At 34.2% G+C, this 20,051-nt stretch overlaps 1 protein-coding gene across 4 annotated transcripts in view; it reads left to right on the top strand.

Moving 5' to 3' along the window:
- PTPRZ1 (protein tyrosine phosphatase receptor type Z1) overlaps positions 1–20,051 on the top strand; it is a 191,057-nt gene that overhangs the window by 142,449 nt on the left and 28,557 nt on the right. For all 4 annotated transcript variants that reach the window (XM_050785075.1, XM_050785074.1, XM_050785073.1 and 1 more), the window contains exons 13-15: positions 4,925–5,069; positions 14,609–14,700; positions 17,905–17,990. In XM_050785075.1, the coding sequence (XP_050641032.1) occupies positions 4,925–5,069; positions 14,609–14,700; positions 17,905–17,990 (323 nt within the window). The remainder of the gene's footprint in view (positions 1–4,924; positions 5,070–14,608; positions 14,701–17,904; positions 17,991–20,051) is intronic.

Genomic DNA, 20,051 nt, shown 5'->3' with positions numbered 1-20,051 from the left:
CGGGCTGGAGTACAGTGGCGCGATCTCGGCTCACTGCAAGCTGTGTCTAGTGACACCTCCCGGATTCACGCCATTCTCCTGCCTCAGCCTCCCGAGTAGCTGGGACTACAGGTGCCTGCCACCAGGCCCGGCTAATTTTTTTCTATTTTTAGTAGAGACGGGGTTTTCACCGTGTTAACCAGGATGGTCTCGATCTCTTGACCTTGTGATCCGCCCGCCTCGGCCTCCCAAGGTGCTGGGATTACAGGCATGAGCCACCGCGCCCGGCCGGGGAGCTTTATTTTTTTAAAAAAAGTTTTATTACTAAGTTTTGAGAGTTAATGATGAAGTTAAAAAAATTTTAATTTTTTTTCTTTCTTTATCTTAACGTTGCCTAAAGAGGGCAGTGTAAACCATCAAAATACATTTTACTTTATGTCTGCTGTTTGTTACACACCTTTTTAAGTTAAATAAAGGGCATTAATATGTACAGTATATATAGGTATTGTATGGCAAGATGTAAAACACGAAACACTTTTCTGTAGAAATGAATTTCATTTGTGAATGTATTTTATGCAAATTAGGTTACTGACCAGATGTTTCTTAGAGCAGATTATGTGCAGTGTATGTAATACAGATGTCTGCTTTAAATGCCAATGGAAAGAAGAGGGAAGTTCAATTCTATTAAGTATAAAAAATTAATACTTTCATTGAATTGGTCATAAGAATTTTATAATTTGCTTTTATTAAATGTGAAGGTATTTTGAAATTTAATAATGAAACTATTTGAATCTTAACAGTAAGTTAAACGATAGGCTAATGTAACGAAATGCACTCATTGTATAAAAATGAATATTTGTAATGCAGAACATAGACATCAGTCTCATTAGGATATTTTTCCTCTTTGCTATTTCATCTTTTGAATTAGTTGTATATTTTTTTCTTCAGTGCAGCAGCAATTAAAAGTTTGTACATTTTGATAGAGAAATTTTTCTGTATTATGAATTGATACCTATTTAACATTGCATTTTAAACACTTAAATACTGATATGTGAGAATGAATAATGAATCCATAGGTCACTGTAGTCATTAGTGCTGTCATATATATGAACTGTTATCTGTTCTCAATTATAGTAGTTACTTCTTAATTTTCATTAGATTTATGCTAAAAGAAAATATCAGGAATCCGTCTATTTTACCAGGTAGTGACATTGATATGTTCTTGCTAGACTATACTATTATAGAAAGATATATATAATGAGATGCTAAACCTAAAATTATTGACTAAAGCTTAACGAGTTTCTCTTCAGTGCACTAATTAGATTTATTTAATTATCAAGAGTATGTTCTCCCACTAATTAGGATAAAACAATATGAATATGACATCCAACATTATCAAGTAACGTAATTAGTGAAGTAAATAAGATCAAACAAGATTAGGGGAAAATTCTGGCCTATTTTTAAAACTGTATCTATAAAATCATATGTAGTCTGTCTTATCCAATAATTGAATATATCCCTTCATCAAATGCATGCAGACTAGCTCTAAAACTTAAAATTTTATGGTGTATTTCTAGAATGCAGAACAATTTACAGGATATGTTCTTCAAAATACTATAGATAAGGCAAATGTTAGTATCCACAATTTATAAATGAGTACACTGAGACCCAAAGATACTAGATTATTTGATCCAGGTCACATGAGTAAATACAAAACTGAGCCTGGAAATGTGTTATTGGTGTCTCTCTCTTAAAGACTATGCTTTCATGTTGGGGACCAATTAAATAAATGTAATGCTTAAATTGTAACACCAAAATTATACTATCTTATTCTCAAAACATATTTTAAAATGGTAATCTTAGTTTTTTATTTCTTAATTACCTATAAATTAAATCTTTTAATTTAGGTAACTCCTGTATATTACTGAGCCATACAAAAACAGATATTTTAGTCTCAAATAAAAACAAAATCAGTACAATTAGTTCCTCATTATAAAACACAAAGCAACCAGCTGATTGTGCTTTCATATGATATCCCATCTTGTGTAAAAGCTAGGTTTCATGCCATAGATTGATCATTCTGACTCCTTAAAGGATTTAAGATCAAATATCCCAGAGCACTTTTGAGAAAAGTCTATACACAAGACTACATGTGTGTGCATGTGTGTATACAGTGCCTGTATATAAATATGTGTATATGGTGTATTCACATATATAATGCACTAATATCTTACATATATGTTGCATATATGATTGGACATATCTCATATATATGTATGCTATACATATATAAATGAAATATGTAATTATATATATATATACCCATATACATGTTGCTTTGAAAATTTGTGGCCATTGAAGACCTGCATAATTATATAAGCTTACTTCGTGCATGCATTAATCTACATCACTGGTTCTCAAACTTTAACATAGATCAAAATCAACTGGAGGACTTGTCAAAACACAAATTGCTGACCCTTACACACAGAGTTTCTGGTTCAGAAGATTTGGTGTGGTTTGAGTGAAACCCAAAATTTGCATTTCTAAGTTATGGCGATGTTGATGCTGCTATTCTGGGGATCACACGTCCAGAAAAACTGATATAGATAATAATATTAACCACCATTTGTACTATATGAGGTACCAAGGACTTTGCTAAGTGAATGTTTTCATTTATTACTGACACACTTTCCACCTAGGTAACAATAGTTACAATAGACAAAACTGTGAAGACAACTGTGCATAAAATAAGATGTTTTTCTAAATTTTATAAGGAAATGCTCATTGCATTCACCATCAGGTTATTTAGGTGACTAGATGAGTCTCCACAAAATAATGCCCAGAGCTTAGGATTAACATTTTTAAAAATGGAGGCTTGGGTTTTTCTCACAAGAATATTAGCTACAACTCAGGGCTGAGTTGGCTTAGAACATTTTCACTTTTTATACAGTTTTATGATTTTTCAATCACACCTTTGAATTCCATTTTTTCTAGTAAATGCATTTATAGTTATAAGAACAAACATCTTGGGAAATGTGTGTGCCATTTATATTCCTTTGATACATTACATTTATTTATTTGTTTGTTTATTTATTTATTTTGAGATAGAGTCTCACTCTGTTGCCCAGGCTGTAGTGCAGTGGCATGATCTCAGCTCACTGGAACCTCCGCCTCCCGGGTTCAAGCAATTCTTCTGCCTCAGTTTCCCAAGTAGCTGAGGCTACAAGCATGCGCCATCACACCTGGCTAATTTTTGTATTTTTTCTTTTTTTAAATAAAGATGGGGTTTCACCATGTTGGCCACACTGGTCTTAAACTCCTGACCTCAAGTGATCTGCCCGTCTCAGCCTCCCAAAGTGCTGGGATTACAGGGGTGGGCCACCGCGTCCAGCATGATACGTTTCCTTTATTAGTGGATTAAATTCCTGGCCCTTTCTGCTACCATCCTTGGTCAATGGAAGAAAGCTATTATTTTAAATCTTAAGTTCTCTCCAATTAGATATATATTTAATGCTATATATGTGCACTTAGATTAGTCTCAATTTTCTTAAATACTTAAAGTGAAATGAAGTTTCTCTCTCTCCTATTACTTAAGCATCAAAAGTGCCAAGTGCCTAAGAAGGCATGTAGATTTTGACGGGAAACTCAAATGTGGTTTGAGCCCTTATCATAAGATAAGGGCTTTTTGTAGCACTGTCAGCATGCTGTCATGTTAGAAACTGTTCTCATGCTCAATCATCTTGGTTTCCCACTGAACACACCTCAAACGAAGAGGAAGGATTGTTACTGGCCACAAACACTCACAGTTCTGAAACTCTTTTTTAACAACTTGGAAGATAATCTCTTGTTAAAGTGATTTTCTTTTTTGTTTTTGAGACGGAGTCTCTCTGTGTCGCCCAGGCTGGAGTGCAGTGGCCGGATCTCAGCTCACTGCAAGCTCCGCCTCCCGGGTTCACGCCATTCTCCTGCCTCAGCCTCCCGAGTAGCTGGGACTACAGGCACCTGCCACCTCTCCCGGCTAGTTTTTTGTATTTTTTTAGTAGAGAGGAGGTTTCACCGTGTTAGCCAGGATGGTCTCGATCTCCTGACCTCGTGATCCGCCCGTCTCGGCCTCCCAAAGTGCTAGGATTACAGGCTTGAGCCACCTCGCCCGGCCGTTAAAGTGATTTTCAAAGTGCTAGTGCAATAATGTACCTGACTGGTCCCCAGAATAATCATGTGTCATCTTTTAAAATTAACTCAAGGACCAAATTTGGACTTTTAATTATTTACACTTGCATTATTTCAGAAGAATTTCTTAGATCTACATAATCCTCCAATTCACCTGAAATTGCATTTTTATTTTTTTTGTAGAATACAACAATGGATAAGAAGAGCACTCAAAATAACATTTAAAACCAATCTATATTTAAAATTGAAATAGATTGCTGGATTGAAAGGTTATCCTAATATAAGAAGAGTTATCCCAAGATTTTTTTCTTCATGAAATTATTAATTGCTTCTAACTATTTACCTAATGGAGGGTTAAAAATAATCCTATTTAAATTTATTTTAGAAAATTAATATATATGGTGATTCAGTAAGTAGCGCTGTTTTTCCTAACCATTCTATTTTAAACCAGTAGTGTTTTTTAAATTTCACTACTTTGATTTTTCTTATTTAGCAAGGCTTTTCAAGGCAGTGTTATGCTTACCTGTTGCCAAGGCACCCCATCTGGGTGCCAGTCTCTGCTGGGATGTTGTAGTTCTTCATGTCTAATAGCCTGCCTTACGTTTTAAACTTTGTTTTAATTAAATTGGCTTATAATTGTAGATATTCTTTACATCAAAGAGTCAAAATTTTAAAGGTAAGTGACAGCAATGAAGGTTGCAATTAATCGGTTGAAAAATGCTGTGACTTTTCCTTTACCTTAAATATCAATTCTCTCAATTTTCTCCGACTACAGAGGCCAGTAATAGTAGCCATGAGTCTCGTATTGGTCTAGCTGAGGGGCTGGAATCCGAGAAGAAGGCAGTTATACCCCTTGTGATCGTGTCAGCCCTGACTTTTATCTGTCTAGTGGTTCTTGTGGGTATTCTCATCTACTGGAGGTAAGTTGAGTATTTGTTTTGGAAAATTTAATTCATAAAGCTCAGATTTTGCCCATATTTCATCTGAAAGGTCTTCAAAGCATATTCAAAATTTATTTTCCTTGAGAGCTGCCATTAATTTATTCAAGGTAAATTTGTGAATCCAAAGGCACAATAATGAAAGAGTTAATTGTTCTTCATACATCAATTAAAGGTAAAATGGAGGAACTTCTACCTGTTACTATTTAACACAGTATTTTGACAGTTGTACTTTCATGTTAATCTAATTAATGGACATCATCATGGCATTTAACAAAAGTCTAAGCTTCTCATTAGTTGTTATAATTCCAAAAATTAAGAAAACATTTTTTATATAGTAACTAAATTGTTTTTCAATGACAGAAGAGTTTGTACAAGATGCGTATTAACTGTACATACTGATAAAAATGATAACCTGTGCATAAAAGTAAAATCAAGCAATTAAACTATAAAATTAGAGAATGCAGTTAATGACTATCTTAAGATGCACAGACATTTAAGATTCTTTGTAATTTGCTTTGGGGGTGAAATATAACTTCGCTGTCTTAAGTCCTTTAAAGGACAAGAATAATTGTACCAATCATAAGCTTTCCATCCTGTGGAAAGCAGAAGACACAGCAAATTAGTGTATTTATTAGGAACATAGCTCAGTATAACTGTGTCTGTTAGAAAACAAAGACTTTATGATGATATAAGGAATCATATGTGTAAACCAAGAAAGGGCATAGCATAGTACTTTTATAAAGTATAGCATACTTTTATTTTAAAAGAGAATTTTGTTCAGAAGATAATAATTCTTTTTGTTTAGCAACATCTTTCTCTAACTTTATCAGCATTCTTCCTGTGTTCTCTCAAAATATATTCTTGTGGTTTATTCTGAAATATTTACCATTTTTATTGATTGTTTCCCACATACCTAGTACTGTGTTAACTATCAGGAAATATCAAAAATGAACAAATGAATGAAAAAAGAGTCAGTGATTTGAAGAAATCTGTGCTTATTGAGGGGAAATAATTTGTCATAAAAACGTATAAAATAGGCCGGGCGCAGTGGCTCACGCCTGTAATCCCAGCACTTTGGGAGGCTGAGGCGTGCAGATCACGAGGTCAGGAGATCGAGACCATCCTGGCTAACACAGTGAAACCCCGTCTCTACTAAAAAAAAAAACAAAAAATTTAGCCGGGCTTGGTGATGGGCACCTGTAGTCCCAGCTACTCGGGAGGCTGAGGCAGGAGAATGGCGTGAACCCGGGAGGCGGAGCTTGCAGTGAGCCGAGATTGCGCCACTGCACTCCAGCCTGGGCAACAGAGCGAGACTCAATCTCAAAAAAAAAAAAAAAAAAAAAAAAAACCAAACACGTATAAAATATTACACAAAAGTGTATGCATAGCAGTTGAAATCTAGGGCTGAAAGTAGTCAGAGAACAAAGAAGCATGGTAGGCCAGAATGATCAGGGTAAGTATAAACTAAAATATAGGACTCAAGCTCCGTGGAAGTCAGAAAGGAAAGGAAAAGGGCATCCCAGGCAGGGACACAGCAGGTGCAAAGATCGGGAAGTAGAGATGAGCTGTCTTTTGAGTAAAAGCTATTGGATGTTTCGGATACAGTGAGGCCTGAAGCATGTATTAATAGTTGTGTGTAGTTGGACATGGGTTGGCTAGGGTAGAACGTCTTCACGATCAACTGTATTTCATATCTGACTTCCTTTACTAGAACAGAGTAGACTGCACACTATGGAGAACAGATCATGCTTTTGTTACCCCACGTGGCTCAGGAGTCTATTTTGTTCATAACAAGAAACAAACAAACCTGGTTTCTTTAGTCTGTATCCTAGTGATTCCAATAATTGCCAAAGGGTTTTTTCGTTTTTTTTTGTTTTTTTTTTTTTTTTGGCTAAATATTTCATGCTTAGCAGAGTGCTTTGAACTTAACACATAATCCATAAATGTGTGTTCAACAAAAATAAATATTGCTTTTCTCCCATTCCCCACTGAACTTGTTGACCAAATTTTTTACCACGTTGATATGTGTATTCAGATTACAGGTTTCTATCTAGTCTGATTTTCCCTACCAAACTACTTTTTTAATTAATGATAGTCTGTGTTAAAAATTGAAAATAAGATGGAGAATATGACTAATTCTGCTTCATAGTAAATAGTGCTAGTATAAAGTTCCAATAAAGATGTCAGAAGATTTATAAGATTGAAATTAGTTTCTTAATCTCTGTTACTTAATATTTCAAGTATATTTTCTGAAAATTTGGAAATCAGTATCTTATTTAATACAATTTGATAGTTCATGGAAAATTAAAATCTGGAGAGGTTTCTATCTTCTATTAGTAATGGGTCATTTTGTCTGTATTATATGGGGAAAAGATAAAATCACCAGTCAAAAATATATTAATTTGACCTTCACTAAGATATTTCTTTTTTCTTCACAAATAGCACTTTAGGTACCTTGAATGCAGAGTGTAATAGTGTAAAATATATATGAGTATTTTGGCCAGGCACAGTGGCTCACACCTGTAATCCCAGCAATTTGCAAAGGTGAAGTAAGTAGATCACTTGAGGCCATGAGTTTGAGGCCAGCCCAGGCAACATAGTGAGACCTCCATCTCTACAAAAAAAATAAAAATAAACAATTTAGCTGGGCATGATAGGGCATACCATACTCCTAGCTTCCCAGGAGACTGAGGTTGGAGGATCACTTGAGCCCAGGGGTCAAGGGTACAGTGAGCTATGATTATGCCACTGCACTCCAGCCTGGGCAACAAAGTAAGACACTGTCTAAAAAAAAAAAAAAATCACTTTGATGGTTTTATGTATATGTTTTATATCTATTAAATGTTCTGATAAAAACTGTCAATCTTAACTATTTTGAAATGTTAAGTAATGTTAGGTATCTGACGTACTAACATCTGTTTGAAGTTAATTCACTAAAATATATAAATTTTGGTAACACAATATACTAGGGGTATTATGTGCTGAATCACAAGATGATAGTTTTAGTTCATTCTTCAAGGTTTATGTGAATTATTCAAATTCCAGTGAAGCTAATTTGTAAATAATATGATTTCACTAGCCAATATATAAACATTTTAGACCTTTGTAAAAGCTACAGCCTGAGAAAAGGTTTAAAAATCTAATGTCATACCAATAACAGTGCTAATAGTAATGTAGTCCTTATGAATTTTTCCAAGTTTATATATTTAAACTTTTTTAAACAGCTTAATTAGGTAATATTAAAATATCGTCAAACTCACCTCTTTAAAGTGTATGATTCAACGGTTTTTAAAGTGTTCTACTATTTCCATAATGATGTTGAGTGTTTTTTTGTGTGCTTGTTGGACAGTTGTATATCTTTTTTGGATAAATATGTGTTCAAATTCTTTGCTGCCTATTTTTTAATTGGGTTATTTGTCTTTCTATTGTTGAGTTGTGGTTTTGTTTGTTTGTTTTGTTTTAAGGAGCAGAGAGTTTAATAGGCAAGAAAGATAGGAGAAGGCAGAAGGAAGAAGCTCCCCGTACAGAGACAGAGGGAGGGGGCCTCCAAAGCTGAAAGAGGAGAACCCGAGTTGTGTGTTTTTATATATTCTAGATACAAGTCTAGATCTTATCAGATATCTGGTTTGCAATTGTTTTCTCCCATTCTGTGAGTTATCTTCTCACTTTCATGATGGTATCTTTTTTAAAGTGGAAAAGTTGTTAATTTTGATGAAGCCCAATTCATCTATTTTTTCTCCTATTGCTTGCACTTTCAGTATCATATCTAAGAAGGCATTGCCTAACCCAGCACCACGTTGATTTACTCCTAGATTTTTGTCTAAGTATTTAACAAAATTAAAGGACTCATGCTTCCCAGTTACAAAACTTTAATGAAAAGCTACAGGAATCAAAAAAGTCTGGTACTGCCATGAGAACAGACATATAGTTCAATAGAATTGAACTGAGAACCCAGAAATCTTATGTTTACGATCAATGGATTTTAGAAAAGGATCCTAAGACTTTTCAATGGGCAAAGAATAGTCCTTCCAACAGATAGTGCTAGGACAATTGAATATTGAATATCCACATACAGAAAGTCAAGTTGAACCTTTTTCTAACACTATACACAAAAATGAACTCATAAGGGACCATAGATGTCAGTGTAAGAACTATAAAATTCTTAGAAGAAAATATTTAAGTATGTTTCTAACCTATTTTTAATGAGATATTAATCCTAAAGTTTTATAATAAATCTTCTATTTTGCCTAGTTTACCTAACTCGAGATATTCCCCTTATATTTTATATAAACCTTCAGAGGAAGCAGATTTTAGCGAAAAGACAGAACAAATTCAAAGTGAGAAAATCCAGTTATCTTTCCTAGTTCTGCCCAGCATGTGCTATATGGCCTTGGGCATTTCAATTACCCACCTAGGACTTGGTTTCTCTTGTTTACCATTTGGGTGGGTTCACTAGATCATCTTTAAGATTGTAGCCAGCCAGGCACGGTGGGTGACTCACGCCTGTAATGCCAGCACTTTGGGATATATATATATGAGAGAGATATATATTTATGCATATAAAAATATATATATATATAATATATATAATTATCTTGATTTTATGTAAATATATATGTATTTTAAAATAAATAGATATATATATGTGTGTGTGTGCATATAAATATATTTAGCCGGGCATGGTGTCACATGACTTTAATCCTAGCTACTCGGGAGGCTGAGGCAGGAGAATCACTTGAACCTGGGAGGCGGAGGTTGCGGTGAGCGGAGATCGCACCATTACACTCCAGCCTGGGCAACAAGAGCGAAAGTCCGTCTCAAAAAAAAAAAAAAAAGATTGTAGCCAGACCCAGGAATGGAATAATACACATTTCTAGGTTTTCATTATAAAGACTGTGATGAAAAGGCGTAAATTAAATAATCAGATTACCATTGATTGATAGGACCTATGTCTGCAAGTTTAAAACAGTCATCACTTTCTTCATCACGCCTGATGGATAATTAGCAGGTGACGTAGTTATCAACACTTAGCACATAGACGTGAAGACATTCACTGCTTATACCGAACAGATGGACTACAGATACTGAATCTTGTCATACATTAAATAATATGCCTTGAAATCATTTTCCAGATGTTTTATGGTATAATTTACATGAGCCATACCATAAGTTTCTAAGATGCAAAAATGACTTCAACAAGGAAGATTTTCAAAAGGTTTTTTTTTTTTTTGGAAGACAAATTTTTGAAAGCTTTTTTAAGAGTTAGAACCTGAAAAGTACCAAAGGTACACCCAACCAAATGGCACACGATCAAAAGCAATATAGAAAAGGACTTCACATAAACACAATTGTTTTGGCTGGGGGTAGGGAGGAGAAAAGCAATATGAATTCTCTCTTGATCTTAAACTCAAATTTGTGGGTCACTGAAGATGCCTACTAACCCAGAATGGAGGCCTTCTGGTACCAGATTGCCTTTTAAGTGTACTGTCACATGCTGTATAAAACTGCACTACAAAGTATAACTAACCAATATGCAAATGACCTTCATCCATAATTTAGCCTATACTATCTTAATTTTTTTCACTTACCAGCTTTTTGGTATTATTTATAAGGACCTTTTGGGAAATTAATGCCAAGTAGTGTTATTGGGCTACTTATTTCCTAGAACCAAAAAATATTTGATTACAGATTTGTTTATTTGTTTGTGACAAGAGTAGAATTGGTATTTACCCACAGTACAGTGAACATTAGCAACATATTCAACCTCAATGCCAACATGTTTTAATTTACCGTTTTATATTCTATGAGATGCTGCCTTCTTCCCATTAAGTCATAGTTATTGGTACATCCTCTGTCGATCCATCTGCCCATCTAGCCACCCATTCATCTATCCTTCTCTACCTGAATATCTCATATCTCCCTCCAAAATGCTTTGAGATTTCAAGTTATCCCATTTGAGGCTAAGGTAGGTAAAGAGAATCCAGGATGCAGCTGAACAACATGTGATTGGTGGGATTTACTTGCTACTGGAAATCCATCTAATCATTCAACAAATCTTGAACACCTATTCTACTACTGGCACAGTATTAAGAGTCGGTTTTACATAAAATCAAGAGATATGGTCCCATCTTTTAAAAATGTAATAAAAATATAAGCACAAAACAAATATATTAGAAAATAATTACACTAACCACCAATTAAGGAAAAATACTTAAATAATGTAAAATAATGTCCAGGAAATGAAGATTGCTCTTAGATTGATTAAGTATATTTTTCAACACAGTCTTTTTTTTTTTGAGAGAGAGAATTTCGCTGTTGTTGCCCAGGCTGGAATACAGTGGTGCGATCTCAGCTCACCACAACCTCCGCCTCCCTGGTTCCGGCGATTCTCCTGCCTCAGCCTCTTGAGAAGCTGGGATTACAGGCATGCGCCACCACACCTGGCTAATTTTTTGTATTTTTAGTAGAGACAGGGTTTCTCCATGTTGGTCAGGCTGGTCTTGAACTCCCGACCTCAGGTGATCCGCCCGCCTCGGCCTCCCAAAGTGCTGGAATTACAGGCGTGAGCCACCATGCCCAGCCAAAACAGTCTTTATATAGGCTTATGTGAATAGAAATTTGGGTTAGGTGCAGTAGAAAAGGAGAAGCTGCGGTGTTAAAGGCCGCTTAGGAAATGAAAGCCCATTTCACAGAGAAGATACCTCTGAGCTGTCTTGAAAGAAGACAGTGTTTGCCTGGCATATTGGTGAGTGAGATACTTTGGTTAGAAGGAGAGGTATGTTTAAAGCAGAGTATGTAAATACTGAGTTAGGAGATAAAAGGCAGGTTTATTTATCTACAATGTTATATTATTAGAGTATAAACTTCAAAAGAAAAGTCTAACAGGGTGAGGACCACAGACAGGTAGCGTTTAAGTATTGAGAAACCTTGGGTATTATAATCTAAATATCTGTAAAATATATAACTAGAATACATGAGCAAAAGTAAAAGATAGATGTGAACCCATTAGCGCTGTAACAGTGGAGCAGGAAGACCTGTTCTTTGAGTACCATTGAGTACTTAGAAGGGAATGAGTTTTGAGTTAGTAGAAGACCAAAAAAAAAAAAAACAAAAACAAAAACAAAATCTAGCAAATAAGGAGGATTCAAAAGGAGTGATCTCCTTCTCACTGAAGGTATTCGGACTGGACCTTCTTAACCATAGGTTAGAGATGCTGTTGAAGGGATTCTTGTATCAGCTGTGATATTGCACTAGCTTTTTAAAGGCATTTTACAATGTTAAGATTCATTGAAATATTTTTCAAAACATTTCACCAGCTTGTGTAACTATATTTTGGAGAAATCAAAGGGATTTTAATTCCGTGATCTTAAAAGCATGTATCAAGTCCAGTGTTTCCATATCAATATGTCAGAACATGCTCCATTCATAGTTGCACAGATAAGCCAAACTTTCTCCATAGGTTCTGCCACAATCTGGTTTCAATTCTGCTCATGTGGGCCTTCTGTAGGATAGTTTCTGTGGCCCGCATGTCTCTCATTCCTCATCAGTCTGCCGTAATCTCCACTTTCCAGGATATTTACCTAGTTAGGAGGGTCCCTTTGACACTTGTTTCTGTATCCACTCACCTTTCTCTTATATGACTTGCTCACTCTTGAAGCTATTTCTATGTTCTCTCAATATATCTTCTCTCAGGTGTGATTATCAAAGGCTTACACTACCACAGCAGATAACCAATTTTGCTGTGTACGTCATTGCTTTAAGTTTTTTGTTTATTTGCTTGTGACATTAAGGTTATAAGTAAACTATATAATTTTACACTACTCCTACTTATAGAAGTATATTCATCAGAGAAATGCTTCGGGGTTACCTCCAGCGTGACACACATGCTCCCGAGCACTAAAGACTAACACTGCAATGATTGAGACAAAGTAGTTTGCCTTGTGAGGCTTACCTTCTGATGAGAAGAGACCAATTATAAACATGGAAAACAAATAAAAACTTAAATAACAGTATTTCAAATAGTGATGTGCCATAGAGCAAACAAAAGGGCAAAGAATAGTGACTTAGTGGGATGCCCTGACACTTAGCTGTCATGGTCAAGGGAGGAGTCAGAGGGATTGGCATTTGGGCCAATGCAAAAGTGATGGGAAGAGGCAGGAAGCTGGGGGAATGGCAAGAGCCAAGGCCCTGAGATGCTACTGACAGGACTTCTTCAGAGGTGAAGGAGAGGACCAGTGTGGGCTGGATACTTGTGGGTGAGGGAGAGAATTGCAGGAAAGGAAACTACTGAAGTAGGTGGGGGCCAGGTCAGGGTTTAAAAAGGTCTTAAAGCCCTTGCTAATGTAACTGAATGTAATTCTAATTGCAGTGAGAAGCCATTCAAGAATTTTATCTAAAGGAAGTAATTTACTAGAAAAAATAAAGACTTAGGTGTGTCACTATGTAATAACAAATGTTACATTAAAACTCATTAGGATAAATGCCTTGTAGCTTGAAGGTTTAGATGGAAAGTGAGATTGGCTTTTTCAGTCAAACAGAACTCAAGTGTTTCAGTTTAACCACTCATGAATATTACTCCAAATAAATTAAATGACCTACATCAAAGAGTGTCATTAGCAGTTTTAATTATCCAATTTTTTAAAATTAAAGATGGTTGGCATTAGTTTATAGCAGTAGTTGGTTCTTTGCTCTTCTTGATAGTTTGTGGTGTGTTCTTACCAGATGTTACTGTTATTATCCGAATGAAAATAGATTCAGGTGACATTGTAGATCATAATTGTCATTGAATCTGAATATATTCATTCTCGAAACCCTCATCAACAAAGCTAGCATCTGTTGGAAAGAAAATCACCCCTGTTTTTGGTCGTATGCTCATTGTTTTCCCATTTAAGTTCTGTCATTCCTCCATTATTACAGCATAAAACTACTTTCTTTTTTCATCAAAATGTTACCACTGTGTAGTTTCATTTCTACATAGTTCATAGTTCATTTCTATGTACTATGCACTGTGTAGTTAATTTCTACGTAGTTCATTTCTACATAGCTTGTTGCTTTTTGCTAGCAGCTGTATATGCTCAGAAGGACATGGTCATTTAAATATTGAGTGAAAATAGCTTCGGACATTATTTCTTTTCTTCTCTGGCTCTATCCAAGATGACAGGACATTTTTTGGTATTATAGCCACAATGGAAGAATGTGTGGGGCATTGAGGTTTCCTATATTAACAAAGTATCATTCAGTACTTTGAACCCAGCTACAACTTCAAATTCTATCTGTGCTTTTAGCATGCCTGATATCTACTTGCTCTTCTGCATCTGGTGCAGGTAAACTGAGATAAATTTTATAACTTAATATCTTGTAATTTGTTAAAATGGATGTAGATCCAGCAATCCCTCTTCTGGGTGTATACCTGCTTTTGTTTTAATTCTGGAGATTTCTGTCATAATTTTCAAGCAGCTCAGAAGTTGTCTTATTATCCATAGCAACTAGTAGTATAAATTGTTTTCTTTTATTTCCAGGAAATGCTTCCAGACTGCACACTTTTACTTAGAGGACAGCACATCCCCTAGAGTAATATCCACACCTCCAACACCTATCTTTCCAATTTCAGGTAATGGCTTAAAGTGTGACCATGAGTAGCTGGTAGATATTGAACAAAAAGCACAATGTTGAAAGGTTTGTTTTTACTGGTACACTATGCAAATTGCTATAATGTAGGTTAGTAAATTTTTGTGTTGCCCCAAATATTTATTACATCATGTTTGAGGTACTCAGGTTTATATTCTGTCCTCATTAATTTTAAACATTCTTAACCATAAAGATGATATTGCAAAATTAATTTATAATTGTTCAGGTGTATTATGTTAAAAACATAAACATTTATAGCAATAAAATATTAGTTAAGAATAATGGTGACTTTTACTCATTCCCATTATGTTAATGGAAACCCAAGCAACAAAAGTCAGATTAAGTCATGGAAACCCAAGCAACAAAAGTCAGATTAAGTCAATGCAGAAAATGTGGATGGGAAGAAAATGACAAAAATAAGGATAAAGTCTTGTTCCTTTCTGATTACTTGAGTTTATGTGAGAAAAGGTGGTTTTTGTTTTTGTTTTTTAACCTACATTAGAAAAAAAGATCTATAAAATTGTGGTGGTAATAGTAGGAAAAGCCATGAACACAAAGAATGTATGGCTGCTTGAAATAATCTCTCAGAATGTTGAACAGTTGAATATTTGGGAAGACTTTAGCTATTTTTGTCATAATTTATCTGAATAACAGTATTCAAAGGTAGCCAGGGTCATTTTGATAAAGTCATCCATTAACCCTAGAGTTTACACTATAAGTAAAATCATAGCCAGTCATTTTTAATATAAATTCAAGGGTTGCATGTGCAGGTTTGCTACGTGAACATATTGCATATTCAAGCCACTGATTTAATTGACATTTTATAATGTCTTAGATTGAAAAGTGACAACAAAAAATAGTGGTCTAGAATTGTGTGATCTGGAAAATAGAGGACAATAAAAGGAAGAGAACTTAAGAAACTAGGAATACAAAAGGAGAAATTCATCTATGGGACCATTTTATAGATGGCACTTTTTAAATTCTCTGACTGATGCTCCATATTCTATTGCTAGAGGCTCGAGTTCTACATGATGTTATCCTCTGAAATCTCATGACTTAAAAAAAACAGAAAAAAAGACAAACATTTTATTTATATTTTACATTTATATGTTGATGTTTGTTATATGTTTATATCATATATGATATATATTATTTATATATTTAACTATGTATGATATTTTCTTTTTGTGCCTTATAAACTTAGGAATTACAGTGTTTGCTATTTTTCCTCTTTTGTCACGTCTGTGTCTTTAAGCACCAGTGTTTTATTTATTTTTCTAGTTTATATTAAAATACTGTTATTTTAGTACTACAGTGTCTCATTAACTTATTTAGAATTTTTAGACCAACAGCTCTCAGTTATCTGTTACATTTTGATTCCCTTCACTTCCAAACATGTCTCTTCTGCATACCCCGTCAGCATGGGTATGCAAATTAATTAAAATTTTATTCAAAGTCCAACATGGTTTTTTTGTTTTGTTTTGTTTTGTTTGAGACGGAGTCTCACTCTTTGCCCAGGCTGGAGTGCAGTGGCGCAATCTCGGTTCACTGCAAGCTCCGCCTCCGGGGTTCACGACATTCTCCTGCCTCAGCCTCCCGAATAGCTGGGACTACAGGCCCCGCCACCACGCCCAGCTAATTTTTTGTATTTTTAGTAGAGATGGGGTTACACCGTGTTAGCCAGGATAGTCTCGATCTCCTGACCTTGTGATCCGCCCGCCTCGACCTTCCAAAGTGCTGGGATTACAGGCGTGAGCCACCGCGCGCAGCCCATGGTTTGTTTTTAATAAATAAAATAATGCAAAATCAGAACCTAGCCCAGGAGATCCAAACTGCCCTGTTTTGAAAATCAAAAGAGTGGTGATCCAAGGGCATTTCCTTATTTCACTTGTTCAGCTCTCAAAGATTCCCTCTTGATCACCTCAATATGCATGTTTTCGTGTAAAAATCAGAAAGCAAAATGAATGTTAGTCTCACTTACATGCAGACCAATTAATAAAAGAAATTACCAAAATACCTGACTGTCAATAAAAGGTAGTAGTCTACTTATAAAAGGAGGTTAGCTGTGCAGGATAACATCAAGGGGTTTGAAGGACATTTACTAAGACTAATGACTTCCCTGTGACAAATCATCTCTGTTTTCTTATCTAATTATAAAAGCTTCTTCTAAGCAAGATCCTTCTATAAGTGTGAAGGTAGAATTACACCTTTGTCTAGTGTTTCTTAAGCTTGACTGACTAATTCAATTTTAGTATTCAGATCCACTCATCTAAGAGAGAGAACAGATGGATTCCAATTTTTTTTATCAGCAAATTCTTGGTAACTGAAGCTTTAAAATATTAGATGGCCTAAATACTGAACATCTGTTGATATAAATAACTGTTCCTAGTGAAATGTGTTTGATGTTTCCTTGTCAGAGAAATCACTTGTAAAATTGTATACTATGAACTAGTAATATGTTCAGTCTAAGAAAGTCTTTCCAGGAAAAGAAAAAAAAAAAATCAGAGCCAGTTAAAATAACTTGGCCCCTTCACAATTAATTAACAGATCCAATGACTTTGTTTACATAGCATATTTTCAAGTTAGAATTCTTGAAATTTTACAGATTAAAAGTCCCAAAGGCTTTTGACATTATCCTTAATGAATATTTGACATATAAATGTTTTCTATTATTTATAGAGAGAAGGAAAAAATGTTTTCAAATGTAAACATCTGACTATTTGACTGTAAGACATTAAATTGTACAGTTTTATAAAACTGAAATTGCACTATTATGCTTGGTCCACGGTAAAATTGAAACTATATTATTTCTGCATTTTTTTCTCAGAATTTACATGCAACATCCAGGCTTGTTAAAGAAAGTTGTCTATCACAAGATGCAGTCCACTGATAAGGAGTGGGGCTATGGTGGTATTTATAAATTAACATTGAAAATAAATGATTTTATCTTTAGGGTATAGATAGAAAAGAGATTGCTGAACAAATCAGATTTCTGAAATACAGGTTTTGATTGATAATAAATGTAGAGAAAATCGATAATTGTTGCTTAACAATTGAATGCTGAGATTTAGTTGGAATTATACAAATAATTGAACTTTGAAGTTGTTTCAGAAGCTACTTTATAAATAACAGGAACGTTTATTTCTGTTAAATTATGCTTTCTAACACAATTTTTTTATTCCTGTAGATGATGTTGGAGCAATTCCAATAAAGCACTTTCCAAAGCATGTTGCAGACTTACATGCAAGTAGTGGGTTTACTGAAGAATTTGAGGTATGATTTTAATATGTCTATTTTAAATAATATATAGAAAATAGTATATTTAAAAGAATCAGCAATAGACTATTTCTTGACCTAAAGATAGTGAAACCATTTGCATTTCTAGTAAAAATGTTAGTTCCGTAATTACATATGTGTTTAGGAGATGTGTTATAGTTACCATATAATTTAGAAAATTGGTTTTCTATTTTAAAAGCCAAGTTGTACTTGTGGAAAAATAAAAAGAAAAAATTGTTCATTTTCTTCCATAAAGTACAAATCTTTAATATTCTTTTTAAAATCTGGATTAATAACAGTGATCCTTTTTAATTTTCTAAATTATATAAATTATACTAAACTACTAAATTTCATGATTTCCAGCCAAATTACCTAAAAATTCTTAACTGTGATTTGTACACCAGTGTATGCAAAAGCATTTAGATAACACTTTCATTATACCAGGTAAAAAATGTATCTTCTTTTCAAGAAAATACGCATTTCTAAAAAAAATTTAAACTTCAAAATCAGTAAGTTTTTCCAATGATATTCTGTTAAAATACTCTTAGATAGGAGGGCAGAGAAATTTACCGCAAATTTATCATGGCCCACTGAACTATCAGCTAAGCAGATTTTTCAAAATACAGAGCTATAAGCACAAAGGTAACAATAAAAACCACAAAAATAAAAGCTATCCTTTGTGAACACCTTCTTATATGTCATTGGACTTTGTACTTTCACATTCAACTTTCACCCATCTCTGGGAGTTACGTGTTATTATTTCTATTCATGTTATTGATGAAATCAAACTTCATAGAACTTAATTAACAACTGATAAATAGCGAAGTTTGTGATTTAAAAACTCGTGTCCTTTCCATTGTAGCTGTGAGCAGGCAAGCAGTCTTCAGCCTCCCCTCTGGCCATTCCCGACTAGAGAGCTTTCGTATTGCATTTTTGCTTCCCTCTCTCCTAACCCCAGTGGCTCTGTGGACCTCCCTCTTTGAAGTACTTTGAGCTGTGAGCCTAATCATAATATCCACTCTCTCCTGATTTTCTTTCCCCACTGCACCCAGCAATTGCTTCCCAGGACTCACACCCATCATGATTTATTTGGGGAGGCAAAATGTTATAGATTAGAAAGCTTTAAGAAATCAAAAGAAAGAGAGGTATGATATGTTTTTACTAACTTAAAAATAATAGAAGCCAATTTATTTGATTCTAAAAGAAATCTGAATCATAGCTACATTGAATAAGAAAGCAGTGTGAGGCAGTACTAAGATAAAGAATTACATGTCTAAAACATCAAATTATTTTTTATTATTTTGATAGACTAGAGGTTATGCATGCTATAGTGTTAACTCAATGTTAATTTCAGTGTTAACTGATAGAAATTATCAGGCTAACATCCAACAAAATAAGAAAAAAATAGACAATTTATAATATAAGTCACTGACAACATATGCAGATTCATGGTTTTCATAACTATAAAATCATTTTGAATATTATTAAGCAGTCCAAAATAATTAAATTAATAACATAACCTCATGTTTTCACTTTAAAAGTTTTTTCTTAATTCCATCTCTTTTAACTCACTGCCTGATTCAAGAAAAGTTTTCATTAACTGAATAATTAGCTTAGTAACTAATAGTGTTATACCTTTTAAGTGGTTCATACATCAAATTGCTTTTAATTATTCAGAATGACTTGCTGCAAAAGAAGCCTTAAAAGGTTCTGTGGAGAGAGACTGGGCCATTTGCTGATGAATCAGATTTGTATTTGGGTTATTGACTTTCTCAGAAATTACAAGGTTTTTATTTTATTATATAATACTAAATAATTATAAATTCTAAACTGATATATATAGTTAGAAAATATTTCTGAAGGCATATTAACTCATTTTTCATAAAAAAATTGGCAGAAATCAGTTTTCTGTACTTATTAAAGTTTAAACAAAAAGATCTACTAATTAAATATTTAAAGGGTTATGCTATCTAAATTTTGTTACAAAATGATGTAGTGTGTATGACTTTTAAAATTTTTAGGAAATGATTAATGTTTTGATAGCCTTAAATCTGTTAC

This window comes from Macaca thibetana, chromosome 3 (genome assembly GCF_024542745.1).
Source record: "Macaca thibetana thibetana isolate TM-01 chromosome 3, ASM2454274v1, whole genome shotgun sequence".
NCBI lineage: Eukaryota > Metazoa > Chordata > Mammalia > Primates > Cercopithecidae > Macaca > Macaca thibetana.
The sequence above is the reverse complement of the archived record's forward strand: the minus strand, read 5'-3'. Positions and strand labels throughout refer to the sequence as shown.